A 16045-nucleotide genomic window follows, 5' to 3' on the forward strand; every position below is an offset into this window, starting at 1 on the left:
TCACAAACTTGATTTGAGTTCTTTGAGGAAGTGACAAGAAAAATTGACCAGGGCAGGGCAGTGATGTTGTATATATAGACTTTAGAAAAGCCTTCGATAAGGGTTCTCATGGCAGGCTGATACAGAAGGTGAAGTCATATGGGATCCGAGGTGAGCTGGTAAAATGGATACAAAACTGGCTTGGGCATAAAAAGCAAAGAGTAGCAGTGGAAGGGTACTTTTCTAACTCGAGGTCTGTGACAAGCGGTGTTCTTCAAGGCTGGGGCATCTGTTCTTTGTAATATTTATAAATGATTTGGAGGAAAATGTAGGTGGCTTGATTAGTAAATTTGCAGATGATACAAAAATTGGGAGAGTAGCGGAAAATGAGGATTGTCTGAGGATATAAATCGGCTAGAGACCTGAGCCGAAAGATGGCAGATGGAATTTAACCCATGAGGTGATGCAATTTGGAAGGTCTACTGCAGAAGGAAAGTATACAGTAAATGGTAGAGCCCTCAGAAATATTAGCATACAGAGAGATCTAGGTGTGCAGATCCACAGTTATCTGAAGGTGGCAACTCAGGTGGACAAGGTGGTCAAGAAGACATATGGCATGCTGGCCTTCATCGATCGGGGCGTTGAGTATAGGAATTGGAAAATCATGTTGCAGCTATATAAGACTTTGATTAGGCCGCACTTGGAGTATTGTGTACAATTCTGATCGCCACACTACCAGAAGGATGTTGATGCATTGGAAAGGGTGCAGAAGAGATTTACTAGGATGTTGCCTGGTTTGGAGGATATGGACTATGAAAAAAGGTTGAACAAACTTGGATTGTTTTCATTGGTGCATCTGAGGATGAGGGGGGACCTGATAGAGGTTTACAAGATTATGACACGCTTGGGTAATATGGATAGTCAGTCTTTTTCCCAGGGTCGAAGGGTCAATTACTTGGGAGCATAGGTTGAGAGTGAGAGGAGGAAAGTTTAAAAAAGATGTAAGGGGCAAGTTTTCCACACAGAGGGTGGTGAATGCCTGGAACGGGCTGCTGGAGGAGGTGGTGGAAGCAGATTCTATAACAACGTTCAAGAGGCATCTGGATAGATACATGAATAGGCAGGAAATAGAGGGACATGGACCACGGAGAGGCAAGAAAATATTAGATTAGACAGGCATCTGTGTCGGCACAGACTTGGGCCAAAGGGTCTGTTCCTGTGCTGTACTGTTCTTCGTTATTTTTATGCTTGTGCAACTACTGCTTTAGAGTTTTTACAGTGTTAAATTTGTACATTTTTATTATAACCAGTTATGATTCAAGAGGATTATCACAGCCAAAACCCATATCACAATGCTGTTCATGCTGCTGATGTGACTCAGGCAATGCACTGCTATCTGAAAGAACCTAAGGTATGAATGAATCTTATTTACAGTTAACTACAAACAAAAAAAAGGCTTATAAAGAAACTTATACAATGGGCTAGACACAGTGCAGCATTGGCCTGTATGCAAATTTCTTTCCAGCTCATTTGGGCTTCAGATGTGTTTTAGGTTGCATCTATTGGCACTACAACACTAGAGGGAGCACATCCCATAGTGACTGACACTGAACACGGCAATAGAAGTGGACTTCATGCAATTGGACACAACTATGCCTCAATATCTTTTCTGAGGCAGGATCTTGTCTGAGTGGAAATCTAGGCTTTTATCTCCTTATCACAGTTAACAAGTTCTGTTTGGAGAAAATTAGGGAACCATAGACACAGGAAGACATGTCACTGTTGGAAATTTTATTTAAGCTTGGGCAACACTACAGCCCTAAGCCGTGCTCCAGAAGGATAAAGTAATAAAAATGGGGAAATAAGGATACTGGTCTGAACTGGTCTTGAACTGGTCAAAATGGAATGCCAGTACAAACTGGGAAATAAGAATGCTGGTCCGAATTGTTGAGTGGAGATTGCAGAAAGTTATCCGTTTGGAACTGGGAACCAGTTGCTCAGTGAGGACATTGGAGACTTTATCATGATTTTGAAAAAACTTTCCATCCATTGTAATTTTGAAGAATTTCAAGAGAGAGCGTTTCAGGGCAGATCTGAGTGTCGTTTACAAAGTGAATGTATTTGCAGTAAATTGTTGACATTGCCAAAGTTAACTTTGGAGATAGCTTACCAAATAGCATTGTGCATGGACACAGTCGAATGTGACTTGAGAGAAGTAAGAGTTAACAACCGCCATTTGTCTGCTGAAGTAAATGAACTGCCACTGAGTAACCAGAAAACACAAATGACAGCAGTTAATAGTGGCAGATATACAAAAAGGTCCTGTGCTTAGACCAGCATTGGGCACAGAATTGTCCACTTGTGAATGCAGAGTACTGCAGCTGCAAGAAGAAGTGTCATCCAGCCAAAGCACATCAAAAGAATGTAAATATGAAAATGCTGGCTAGAGGAAACAACAGTCACTGCAAACAATTGTCAAATAGCACCAAGGCGATGAGGGACCAGTTGAGACCGTACAATGTGAAGCAAAAGGATGTCTATTGGTAATTTGTAGGGTATTGTCGCCCAAGTATCATTGGGTGGAGCTCTGGTAAACAAGAAGGTTCACACGTGGCCATCAGTCAGCGTGACTCCTGAATCACTACACTATCAAAAGTTGAGCCAGCATCAACTGGTGAAACTATGCATAGAATTCCGAAATTGTGGAGAAGAGAAAATCCCCATAATGCGAAATGTGTCAGTTCCTGTCACATTCAAGGAGCAGTGTGCAAAATTGCCCATCGTTGTAATGAAGGGTAAAAACCAGCCTTCTTTAAGAAGAAACAGTGCTTAAGAGTGGGATTTTCCAGCCCTTCCAACCAGCGGGATCTTTCAGTCGCACCAAAGGATTCCCCTGCAGTGGGATGGACGAGGCATGCAAAACACCTTAGACATCAACATGGCCTATAGATCCCATGGGCAGCCAATGGTGAGCTGCCTTCACCGTTGGGAAACATTGCAGGGGAGGAGGTAGAAAATCCCATCCTTACAAGAGGTGCTAAATTGCAAGGACAAGAGTTTGTTTGGCTTGCGATGTGAAAGATGGAATTGACTGCAGATTCAAATCTGAGAGATATGCTGATGAGCTGCATGAGTTGATTAAATCCAATAAGATCTGACTACCAACTCAATGTTAAGTAGCTGCTATTAGAGAGAGATGCCTTTGAAGCAATAGAAAATTAGATTTAATAGTGGATTGAGCTCATACTGATCACTTCCTCAAGTATCTGCTGCAAACAAGACAGAATACTAAAAATGTCAGGAATACTGGAAACTCCTGACACAATTGTGAGCTCTGCCTTCATTGTACATGCACACAGTTTTCGTGTACACAAATAAAGCTTTTAGGCAGTGTCAGGAGTCAGTGTTCTGGGAATTAAATAGTCACCTAAATGCAATAAAGAAATCTTCCCCAATCTCTTTGGTCTACAGGGGATAAAAGTATTGTGTCAATTTGTGTACTTGTCTCATAGTTATATAGATATTTAAATGTCATGTTATTACTGTAAAACTCAGAGCAGAGTCCAAAGTGACCTACTGTAGTTACTCCAGCTGAAAATGTAAACAAAGAAATGATCATTATAATGACTCAAACCCGTTTCCACAATTTTCCACAAACAATCTCATAGTTTAGATGTGCGGGTTAGGTTGATTGGCCAGGTTAAAAATTGCCCCTTAGAGTCCTGGGATGTGTAGGTTAGAGAGATTAGTGGGTAAAATATGTGGGGGTAGGGCCTGGGTGGGATTGTGGTCGGTGCAGACTCGATGGGCCGAATGGCCTCCTTCTGCACTGTAGGGTTTCTATGTTCTATGTTCTATGTTTAACTTAAACATGTTTAAAATTGATTCTTGTGCTAGTACAATGTTGTTTAAAGTTTACTGGCCACTCTTGCATGCAGCTATGTTTGCAGGTTTCCAGTTTAATTTAACTGAAGTTGAGAGAAATTGCAACACCAGCTGGTAACCGCTGTTGTCTAGAAATAGACACCTAGCCTCCAAAGGACATATCAGGTTGTCTTATTCATATTTTGTGGAATATGCACTCACTGGAGTAAAGTTAGATCAAAAAAAGATGAAGTTCACTCTGAAGTGATTCTAGAATAGGGTACTTGTTGATCTATTTGTATCAGGGCTTTTCAGAGCCCTAGAAGATTTATGTTACCTCAGTGTCCAATGGCCTAAACCTCCATGCTAAAGCTTAGCGTTTCTGTTAAAAGCATTATTTTGACAAGCAATTTTAAAGGCAATGAAGAAAGGCCAGGGTAATCAGACTGAGGTGAGCTCTTTCAAATAACTTGTTCATAAATAAAAGCAAATAAGCTACAGGTTTCCTGGTTACACGTGTGGGGTACAACAGTCCATTAGCACCTCTTGAGAGTAGGCTACAATCTGGGTAATATGTCAAATGATTTGCATCCAAACTTTAATCTCAGTCCTGCTGCATAATTTCACAAGACCTTATCAGTACTGTATAAGGTGCACATATTGCACACACACTTCACAAGATGCACTCAAGTGGCATGAACGCCGACCTGATGTATATAAATTTGCGGTCATCTCCCTGACTCATGAACTGTATAAAATATAAAGCCCTAGAGGGGTAAGCAATATTCCAGGGTGCGTGAATCTTGGTAGTCACACATGTGCTTAGCTAATATCTAATGGCATGTTTAAGATTTTACATTGCACGGGAGAGTTTCCCGTTGGCGCTAGGGGCATCTGTCAGGTGGGATTCATCCACCTAACGGATGCAGATATATGTATCCTGGGAAATCTGCCAGCAGCTTGGCTTTTCAGAGATTGGGCTGCCCTTTTTAAAGGGTGCCCCAATCAGCATGCTTGAAGGCAGACACCCCTCCCCCCAAAAATGGAAATGGTATCCCCCCTCCACTGACTAGGGGACCACCATCAACCCCTCACCAAAAAGGAGCATCCTTCCTCCCCCTCACTCAAATAATGGGTCACATCTCCCTACACCATGCAGGCATGGGGGTAATACGACCCCTCCCCCGTGACCCTCACTCAGCCCCCACCCCCCACCTCTCCATTCAGGCCACACACCTTATCAACGATGCATTGCCCTTGGCCCCTAGTTTGGCACCTTGGGCTCCAAGGGGGGTTCAGAAAGTAGTTGCAGTGGACATTTCCTTCTGCTGCTGTCAGGTTACAGAAGAAGGGTCCCCCAAGAGTCTTGGAGGTTGGATGAGCTGTAGCTGAGAGAAAGGGGTTGATCTCACCACTCTTCCTGGGGATGGGCATCTCATGACTAGACTGTCCCTTTTAACTCTGGCAGACCTGAAGATCACCCCGGCATGGTGATTTCAGGCAGATGTTATTAACATCTTCATTCCTGCCTGTCAGCTGTAAATATTTGAATTGACCTGGTCCTTTTAATCTCCATGCCCCCAGGATGGCTGGCAGGCTTTTAAGGGCCGTACGGTGGCACAGTGGTTAGCACATGTTGCCTCACAGCACCAGGGACCCAGGTTCAATCCCAGCCTCGGTCACTGTCTGTGTGGAGTTTGCACGTTCTCCCTGTGTCTGCGTGGGTTTCCTCCGGGTGCTACGGTTTCCTCCCACAGTCCAAAGATGTGCGGGTTAGATTGATTGGCCATGCCAAATTAACCCTGGTGTCAGGGGGATTAGCAGCGTAAATATGAGGGGTTACGGAAATAGGGCCTGGGTGGGTTTGTGGTAGGTGCAGACTCGATGGGCCAAATAGCCGCCTTCTGCAATGTAGGGATTCTGTGGTCTGTGGTTATAGTAGCAGGGATTTTCCTTTCTCCTTGTCAGAAGCTGCAGCTGTGAGCTTTGATGTCCTCTCACAGAGAGGAGATGTCAATTGCACAGAGGAGATGGCATTCTACTCTCAGCTGTGCACTCAGCCCCAATATATTCATACAAATTTTATTTGAAGTCTCTAAGCCTTCCTAAAAAGTTGAAACCATTGGAACCATTGCATTAAAAACCTTTGATCACTTTCAATTTCATAGTACAGTGCTTTGAAATAGGTTTTTGTTCACAGCTTAATGAATTTCTACTCAGGCTCCAGTCAACATATGTTTATTAAACTTTCCCTTCACACTTTAATGCATCTCAAGCACCCCCATTGATCCTAGCTACAATGTTTACAAGACTCTAAGCTTGATTAACAATGACAGCTGTGGTTTTTCAAAGGGAATAAGTGGCCTGCAAAAGAAGAAGTGAAACCGCTTATTCCCTTTGAAGAAACCACAGCTGTCAATCAGGTTTAGAGTCTTTGTAAACTTTGGACTCTCAGGGTCCAGCATGCCAAATCCCTGCTGGTCATTACCTGCATCAAAGCCCGCTTGATACATTTCCTGCTGGAGAGGGGGGTGAATGGTGGGGGGCTGGTGAACGGGCTGCTGCCAGCTATGGGCGGGAACCCAATCGTGGCTGGTGGGCGAAGCAGGAATATCACGACAGGTTTGGAGTCCGATTCTCTGGGCTATTGCGATTCCCAACATGAGCTAGTGGACCCAGAGAATTCCCCCCTCTCCCCATATTTGTACATGCGATTATATGCAAGTGTTTTTATTGTTAGAATATAAATAGCTCCCATGGCATAATATTTGCAATGATTTAAATAATTTATAAGTATTATATAATGACTTTTCATTTCACTTTTACTAAAGCTTTCCCGATTTTTGTCACCACTTGATATCATGCTTGGTTTGATGGCAGCTGCAGCACATGATGTTGATCATCCAGGAGTCAACCAGCCTTTTCTAATCAAAACCAAACACCACCTAGCCAATTTATACCAGGTAAACACAGTAACCGATTTCTTTCTCCAGTTTATATTTCATGTATTGGGCAGGTGAAAGGGGTGTCAGTGGAAGAGCATTTTGGTGGGCATGATTATAACTCAATTAGTAACTAGATTTAGCATTGTTATGGATGAGAAGAGATAGATCAGGAGTAAAAGTTCTTATCTGAAGTGAATGTCACTTGCTACTTATCAGCCCCAGCTTAAAGGTTGTCCAGGTATGGTTGCAAGTGGTTGCTACAGTATCTGAGGAGTCACGTATGGTACTGAATAACATGCAATCATTAGAGAACATCCCCACTACTGTTCTTAAGATGAAGGGAAGGTCATTGATGTAGCAAGATGTTTGGGCCTAGGACACTACCCTGAGGAACTCTGCATCATTGTCCTGGGACTGAGATATTTGGCCTCAAAGAACTAAAATCCTAGGTATGTGCTAGGTATCACTTCAACCAGTGAATAACTTTCCCCCTGATTCCTATTGACATCAATTGTGCTAGGACTCCTTGGTGTTACACTTGATCAAATGCTGCCTTGATGTCCATGGAAATCACTCTCACCTGACCTCTTGAATTCAACTCCTTTTTTCCAAGTTTGGGCCAAGACTTTAATGAGGCCTGGAGCCAAGTGGCCCTGGCTGAACCCAAACTGAGCATCACATAACAAGTTATTGCTGAATAAATGCCACATGATAGCATTGTCAATCACATATTCCATCAATCTGTTGATGATTGAGAGTGAACTGATAGTGCGGTAATTGGCAAGAGTGTGGCAGATGCCGGGACTTTGAATAAATTTAAGGAAGAGGTGGACAGATTTTTCATTAGCAAGGGTTTGAAGGGCTATGGTGAATGGGCAGGTAAGTGGAGTTGAGGCCAAGATGAGATCAGCCATGATCTTATTGAATGGCTGAGCAGGCTCGAGGGGCCGAATTGCCTACTCCTGCCCTTAGTTCTTATGAGTTCTTGTAAGATTGGATTTGTCTTGCTTTTTATGGACAGGACCTATAAATCTTTAGAACCTATAATCCTCTCAAGTATGGGGATGAAATCCTCCAGGCCTACCAGTAGTGGGAAACTTGGCGGGAGGCCAAACATCAGTTCCCCTTCAGCGGAATGAATGAACCTTTACAATTTTATTGTCTGGATATTGAAGGTGGGTCAAACTTCCAGTCGAGCTTCCCAACAAACAACTGGCACAATTTATTTTTCCTGCTCCCTTCATAACTGAGGTCACATACAGCAATCCTACTGTTACCCTCGCTGAGATCCCTACATCAGCACAAGGCAGGTTCTTACCAAGGGTCTTCTGGTCTCAGTAACTTATTATTAATCACTTACTCCTTAGGCCACCATGGAAATAAAGAAAACATTTCATTTATTTTATTTTCCTCCCTTTTTAAGAATATCTCTGTACTGGAGAATCACCACTGGAGATCTACAGTTGGGATGCTCCGAGAATCAGGTCTGCTGTCTCATCTGCCTGTGGAAGTGATGTGAGTAAAGTTTATTTCAGCAATTCAATACACTTTAGTCAGAAAAACAATAGTGCATCCTTGATATTTAATAAAGGGTAATGATTAATGATTGGGGCGGCACGGTAGCACAGTGGTTAGCACTGCTGCTTCACAGCTCCAGGGACCTGGGTTCGATTCCCGGCTTGGGGCACTGTCTGTGTGGAGTTTGCACATTCTCCTCGTGTCTGCGTGGGTTTCCTCCGGGTGCTCCGGTTTCCTCCCCCAGTCCAAAGATGTGCGGGTTAGGTTGATTGGCCAAGCTAAAATTGCCCTTAGTGTCCTGGGATGCGTAGGTTAGAGGGATTAGTGGGTGGATATGGGGGTAGGGCCTGGGTGGAATTGTGGTCGGTGCAGACTCAATGGGCCGAATGGCCTCTTTCTGTGCTGTAGGGATTCTAAGATTCTAAGATTAAGAGCAGCACTCAATTGTGAATCAAGCTTGATGTGGGAAGTGAACTAAATTTTCAATTACTTGTTGAATACGTGATGGAAAATGTGACTTAGAAACAACAATGAATGTTAGTATTGATTTTGTCTTTTTAGTTCTCACTACATTGTACTGGGACACGGTGGTATTTTTTTGGCTCTGTTACACCCCATAAATGAGCACCCATCATTAAGGACACAAAAAAATCACCAATTTGTTATTCATTTTCCTACTAGTATTCTACACTACACTAGTGTAGCGTTCAGATCATTTTGATTTGGAAAGATAATTTCATCCCAAATGCAGTCATATATGTGGAACAAATAAGGGTGGTTGGTAAGAGGTGAGTCACAAAAGTCTTTCCTCCTGTTCTGTATAGAGAAGCACTGTCCTCTGCAAGACTGAGATGAAGAATTTAGCAGGTTGAAGGTGCAGATATGAACTTGCATTCTATCCATTCTGAAGCACAACGTCCTTTGCCACCTCTATTCACATATTTATTTGTTTTGCAATATTCAATGGAAGCAAAAATGTCGAGGAAATAATGTAATGTGCTTTTATTGCAGACAAGACGTCGAACAACAGTTAGGATCTCTCATTCTGGCCACAGATATTAGTCGACAAAATGAGTTTCTTGCAAGAATGAAAACTCATTCAGACAACAGAGATTTATCATTGGAGGATGCAGATCATAAACACTTCATACTTCAGGTAGGTTAATGGAAGGGGGGTGCAAACTATCCCTAAAATATTAGTTCAGTTTTGAATGTCTGCAAAGCAGAAGAGTTGTTTTAGCAGTCAAACCAGTTATACTGTGATTATGTCTGCTATAACAAACCATTTTTGTTTTCAGCCTCAATCTTGTTCTCTCTTAGTTTTGCATTTATTTTGGGCAGGATTCTGCTTTGTCAGTCATGATCAAATATGGGTCACCCTCCATTGTGTTGACAGCAGTAACCTGACATCAATGTTGGTTAGTAAGTGACCAATCATCACAGTTCCAGGATATCACTGTAGGAGTTCCTCAGGGTAGTGTCCCAGGCCCAACCATCTTCAGTTGCTTCATTAATGACCTACCCCACATCATAAGGTCAGAAGTGGGGATGATCACTGATGATTGCACAATGTTCAGCACCATTCGTGACTTCTCAAACACTGAAGCAGTCCAAGCCAATATGTCGCCATATGGACAACATTCAAGCTTGGGCTGATAAGTAACCTCACATGTGCCAGGCAATTACCATCTCCAACAAGAGAGAATCTTTCCTTGACATTCAATGGCATTACCATCAATGAACCTCCCTCCAACTATCAATAGCCTGAGAATTTCCATTAATGGGAAATTGAACTGGACTAGCCAAATACATACTGTGGCTACAAGAGCAGGCCAGAGGCTGGGAATTCTGTGGTGAGTAACTCATCTCCTGACTGCTCAAAACCTGTCCATCATCTATAAAGCACAAGTCAGGTGTGTGATTACACTCTCCACTTACCTGGACGAATGCAGATCCAGCAACATTCAAGAGGCTCAGCACCATTCAGGACAAGGCAGCCACTTCATTAGCATCCCATCCACCAAAGTAAACATTCACTCCTGCCACCACTGATACACAGTGGCAGTAGTGTACATCATCAGCAGTGGGCGGCACAGTGGTTAGCACTGCTGCCTCACAACTCCAGGGATGCGAGTTTGATTCCTGACTTAGGTCATTCTGTGTGGAGTTTGCACGGTGTCCCCGTGTCTGCTGGGTTTCATCTGAGTGCTCCGGTTTCCTCCCACAGTCCAAAAATGTGCGGGTTAGTTGGATTGGCCATACCAAATTGCCCCTTAGTGTCAGGGGGACTAGCTAGGATAAATGCATGGGATTATGGGGATAGGGCCAGGGTGGGATTGTGGTTGGTGCAGACTTGATGGGCCGAATGGCCTCCTTCTGCACTATAGGATTCTGTGATCTACAAAATGCATTGCAGCAACCCCACAAGCCTCCATCGACAGCACAATTTCGACCACTCAGAAGGAGATGGGCAGCAAGTGCATGAGAAGACCTGCAAGTTCTCCTCCAAGCCACGCACCATACAGACTTGGAAATCTTTTGTCTTACCTTCACTATTGTTGGATCAAAATCCTGGAACTCCCCTTCTAACAGCACCGGACTGCAGTGGTTCAGGAATGTGGCTTACCACCACCTTCTCAAGAGCAATTATGGGCAGCAAATGCTAGACTTTTCAGCATCACTCACATCCCATGAATAAAGAAGAAAGTAATTTTCCCCATTGCCTGGTAGATGCTCATATTGCAGTTGCACTGGAACAGCTTTTCTAGGGGCACAGCTGGTTCTGGAACACAAGTCTTCAGCTGTACTGCCAGTGGAACCAGAGGTGGCAGCGCTGCATATACAGCCCAGGTGCTGTCAGGATCCATAGCCTTTTCTGTATCCAGCACACTCAGCAATTTCTTGATATAATGCGAGTGAATCAAATTGTTTGAAGACTAGTATCTGTGATGATGGAGATCTTAGGAGGAGGCCAAGGTGGATCATCCACTTGGCACTGCTGCCTGAAGATGATTGCAAATGCCTCAGCCTTGAATTTTGCCAGGCTCTACGATCATTCGGGTTAGGGATGTTCATGGAGCAGCTCCTCCTCCAGGGAGTTGTTTAATCGCCCACCACAATTCATGATTCGATGTGGCAGGACTGCAAAGCTTTGATCTGATCCAATAGTTATGAGATCACTACGCTCTGTAGCATGCAGGGCTTTTTACATTAATGGAGCTTTGAAGTTGCACAGGGTGGGAGGTGGAGGTGGAGGGGGACAGGTACAAGTCCAAGAATATCCATATTACTGGATCTAACTTAACCATCAAATCTATGGCTGTTGAAAATATAATGATCATGCCATTGCACTTATGCTTAAGCGACACAGCCTACTTTAATTTAAGGCAGAGGAACAGCTGAGAAGCAACAAATGCCAAGACATCAAGACTGAGATTCCCCCCCTGCTTTGAAGGAGTTTCTCAGTGGGTTCAGCAGCCATAGCAAAAGCTTCAAGTTGTCATGCTAGGACACAAACAAATTCAGAGCAGGAATGGACCACTCGGCCCCTCGGTCCTGCTCCGTCATTCAGTATGATCATGGCTGATCTAACTGTAACCTTAACTCCATATTCCAACCTACCCCCATAACTTTCACCCCTTTGCTTATCAAGAATCTATCCAGCTCTGCCTTCAAAATATTCAGACTCTGTTTCCATTACCTTTTGAGGAAGAGAGTTCCAAAGACTCCCAACTTTCTGAGGGAAAAAAAATCCCATCCGAGTTAAATGAGCAACCACTTATTTTTAAACAGTGACCCCTGTTCTATATTCTCCCAAAAGAGGAAACATCCTCTCTACATCCACCCTGTCAGGCCCCCTGAGGATCTTATATGTTTCAACCAAGTTGACTCTTACTCTTCCAAACTCCAGTGGATAGAAGCCTAGCGTGTCCAACCTTTCCTCATAAGACAACCCTCCAATGCCAGGTATTAGTCTTATAAACCTTCTCTGAGCAGCCACTGAGAATTTGTAGTTTTGCATAAGCTCCTGTTCAAGCTGGTTCAGGCAATGGTTCTACTATTACCAGCATCTGGTAATAGTAGACTGGTTTTTTTGGAGTAAAGTTTTTCCAGCAAATGAACATTAACCGTTTTAGCTTTCCAGAATGCTTGCTGTCTCAACTTCGTATGGTTGACCACCATTGGTGATGACACTTGCCATAAACTCCTTCTGGTGTCATAATAATACATTGGCTTTTGTTTTTGAATTATAATTAATTCAAAGCTCTGCAAACACCTATTTCAGGCACCCACAATAGAGTGCCTCCACTTAAGTGATATCAATATAAGGAATCACTCAAAAGGATTTCCCACCTCACTGCAAGAAAAGAAAATCCCCTTCAATTCTAAAATAGATTGCAATTCAGTTTCTTGTTCCTTTCTGCAGTCTCCATAGAGTATTAGCTGTCACTTGGAGATTTTGTAAATAAGGAAGATTTTGATCTCTCGGAGAGCAGACAGACGGTAATTCTTTTTCTGTGTAAACTGATGAACTGAAACAGAGAGGATAACGTTCTCTCCATGTTATACTGCCTAAAATAGAATTTAGGATATTGTACATAGCTTTGCAGAACTACTGCAATTTACTACAAAGACCTAAGAAAAATTATGCAACAGTCAAGATTGACATACCATGGGTGCATTGTGGTACATTGACATCAGATATGATTTGTGACTTTTCCTGAAACAGGCACTAATTTGTTTCATGAGTTTAGATTGGTTTGTAATTAACTATCTATTCCTGGGAAGTCAGATAACCTGCAGTTTACAATATTATTTTTACCGATGTAACTTGCTTGCTTTAAAAATAAACCTTAATTGCTATTTTATTGGGGAATTTCTCTTTGTTCCTGACTTTTTTCAGATAGCACTGAAGTGCGCAGATATTTGTAATCCCTGTCGGGTCTGGAACATGAGCAAGCAATGGAGTGAGAAAGTCTGTGAGGAATTCTACAGACAAGGTTTGTGGGGCCACTCTGAACTCTGCTTGACTTCAACCAATTCCAAGTAAAATAACCATTGCCTAGATGTCATTATAAGTGGCCCAAGAGGGTGTGTTGCATTTTTTAAAATTCCAATTAAACCAATGGTAATGAGGTGTAACAAAAAGCACTTCAAAACAGGAAGGAAAACTAGCAGAGAGAAAATGATCACTTCCAGTATGATGGATGGATCAGTTACTTTAATTTTTCTAGAGGAAACAAACACAAGTTCAAGATTTTGAAATCCACATGGGAAAACTGTACAAATGGGTAAAAAGGTATTTTATTTTTCAGCTTTTTGCCAATAGATCCTGGATTTATTTATCTTGGAACATAGAAATATCAGGACTATGTCGAAAAGAGTATTCAAGATCCTTTGGAAATAAAGAATAATAATCAGCAATTGCTGCCTTAAGGAGCACGAAAGTTGATTTTTCTTATATCCCATTCATATTTTATCCTGTCATATATAACCAGATCAACCTTTGACACATTTCTTTCTCACAGTCCTGCTTCCACTCTCATATTGAGGTGAAAAAACAATGAAACAATTGGTCTCATATTTGATGGAACTCTCCAGGCGCTGGCCAAATTATTTCAATGGTGACACTCATAAAATTATCGTATCCAGTCAAGAAAATTCATCCAGGTATATCAAGCTGTTTTTTACCATGTGGAGCAAAGAGACAGGAAATGCCATTTGGCGCGTCAAAACTCACTTCTCTGTAATAAGAATGCCTAGCATCGAACTGCATTTTGAGTATTGTTGGGCTGAATTTGCACCACCGAGCAGGAAGTAGGAGCAGGACCTGTTATTGGGTCAGAAACCTGGCTCTGGTGGGAAACCGAATAAAGTCCCATTTTCACTGGAGTGAGCGCTTAATTGTTTTGGAGGCAGGTTTTCTGTCCACTTAATCCCAATAATGGTAGAAATGGAGATGGGCCATATGAAGTGTGGGACTCATTTAGAATTCCCACATCACAATCATTTCAGGCTACTGGTTGTCCTGAGGGAGAGATCTGCAGTGTGTGCTAATGCCTTCCACTTCAACAGACAGATGTGAGATGTCACAGGGTCAGGGCAGGGTCAACCTTCAGTTCATCAATGCCAACATTTATCTAATTGTGGAGGCAATGAGGGAAAGGAAGGAGGTCTACTTCCTGGATGGCGGCCATCTTTTCTCATGGAGCAGGGGCACCTCTCTGGTATTATGCTCCCTCTGCCTCCACTTCTTCCTCTTCTCTTACCAGCTGATGCATCCCTGATGAGTTGTCTCTCTCCAAGATCACTCCGTCCTCTGGCTCACATCTCAGGAGGGCCATGTTATGAAAGCACAGCAGATCAGTACAGCTGCCGAGACTTTTGAGAGGAGCATTGAATGGCACTATCCGACTGGTCCAGGCTCTTCAGGAGCCCACATATTCGGTGACTGTCTTGCTGATCAGATGGCATTTGCTATACTCATCTCTGGGCCTCTATCTGGGGCTCCCATGGAGGATTTAGTCATCTCTGAAGGGATTTCCTTTGTCCCCCAGGATCTATCCACCACTTTGGCTGTTGCAGTGAAGTTCTGAGGCTCTCAGGACTGGCAGAGGATGAAGGAGCCATGCAGCTGTCACGAAAGCGAGCACATGCATGCAGGAAGCTTTTGTTGTGGTTGTGGACTAGTTGGACAGTGAGGGAATTGAAGCCTTTTCTATTGATGAATCTCACTGACCAGTCACTGAGTGCCTTGATGGTCACATAGGTCAATCAATGAAACCCTGCACCTTGAAGAAATCCAGCGATGGAAGCAAAGTCCAATGTACTCTGTCCCTGTGATATCATTTCTGCTGTTAAGCGAATGTGCTGTCAGCTCTGACAAAGAGCCTTAACGACCAGTGTGATGAAGTGTTGTGCAATGATTTTTGAGATATTACTAAGATCTACAACTGATCCTTGGAAGGATCCAGATGCTAAAATACCACAGTGATGGCTGTTAGTAGGCATGGTGACCAGTGCTGTGTGTTTGTGAGGTCTTTGACGAGGAGATAGTGATTGTGACCATCTGCCCAAAGAGTCATTGTCTCCTGCAGCATTGGGTTTGTCACTTACAAGTCACTCCAGTCAATCCTGCGTTGAAGGTTTGGTCTCCATTGCCTTCCTACACTTCTTTCCTCTCTCATTCCTTCCTGATGCCTGGAGCTCTGACTGTCTTGTGAAGGGTTTTGCCCCTCATTGTGATTTGGCCCAAAATCTGTGATCCATGCCACCATTGACAGCTCTAGGCAAGTATCTGCCCAATTGTTCCTGGCAGCCTTGGCCCCTGCTTTACTGTCCCCATCAAAGCTCTAGTGCTGAGTGCCCATTCTCCCTACCTCCTGTGCAACATCAAGAGCACCCCCTTACTAAGTGCCCAGTCTCCCTTTCCTTCTAACCTTCTTAGGCTGATGCCTGTCTTCACAGTAGAAGATAGAAAATGCATCCCAAGAATAGCAGAAAATCAAGAGGCAAAAAGGAGGGAGAAACTTAAAGCAATCACAATCACTGGAGAAAAAAAGAATGGAAATACTAATAGGACTTAAGGCTGACAAGTCCCCTGGACCCGATCATCAGCATCCTTGGGTCATTTTTTAAAAATAAAAGATAAATATCATAAAATAAATGGCTGCAGAGATGGTGGATGTATTGGTTGTAATCTTCCAAAATTCCCTAGATTCTGGAAAGGTGCCAATGGA

The 16045-nt window shown here is 43.1% G+C and overlaps 1 protein-coding gene across 1 annotated transcript in view; it reads left to right on the plus strand.

The window, feature by feature from the left end:
* The window catches only part of LOC144493522 (3',5'-cyclic-AMP phosphodiesterase 7B-like), a 139281-nt gene that overhangs the window by 111817 nt on the left and 11419 nt on the right, over positions 1-16045 (plus strand). Inside the window, exons 7-11 of the mRNA XM_078212569.1 lie at positions 1290-1390; positions 6675-6806; positions 8212-8303; positions 9318-9462; positions 13210-13306. Of these exons, the coding sequence (XP_078068695.1) occupies positions 1290-1390; positions 6675-6806; positions 8212-8303; positions 9318-9462; positions 13210-13306 (567 nt within the window). The remainder of the gene's footprint in view (positions 1-1289; positions 1391-6674; positions 6807-8211; positions 8304-9317; positions 9463-13209; positions 13307-16045) is intronic.

This window comes from Mustelus asterias, chromosome 5 (assembly GCF_964213995.1).
Source record: "Mustelus asterias chromosome 5, sMusAst1.hap1.1, whole genome shotgun sequence".
NCBI classification, from domain to species: domain Eukaryota; kingdom Metazoa; phylum Chordata; class Chondrichthyes; order Carcharhiniformes; family Triakidae; genus Mustelus; species Mustelus asterias.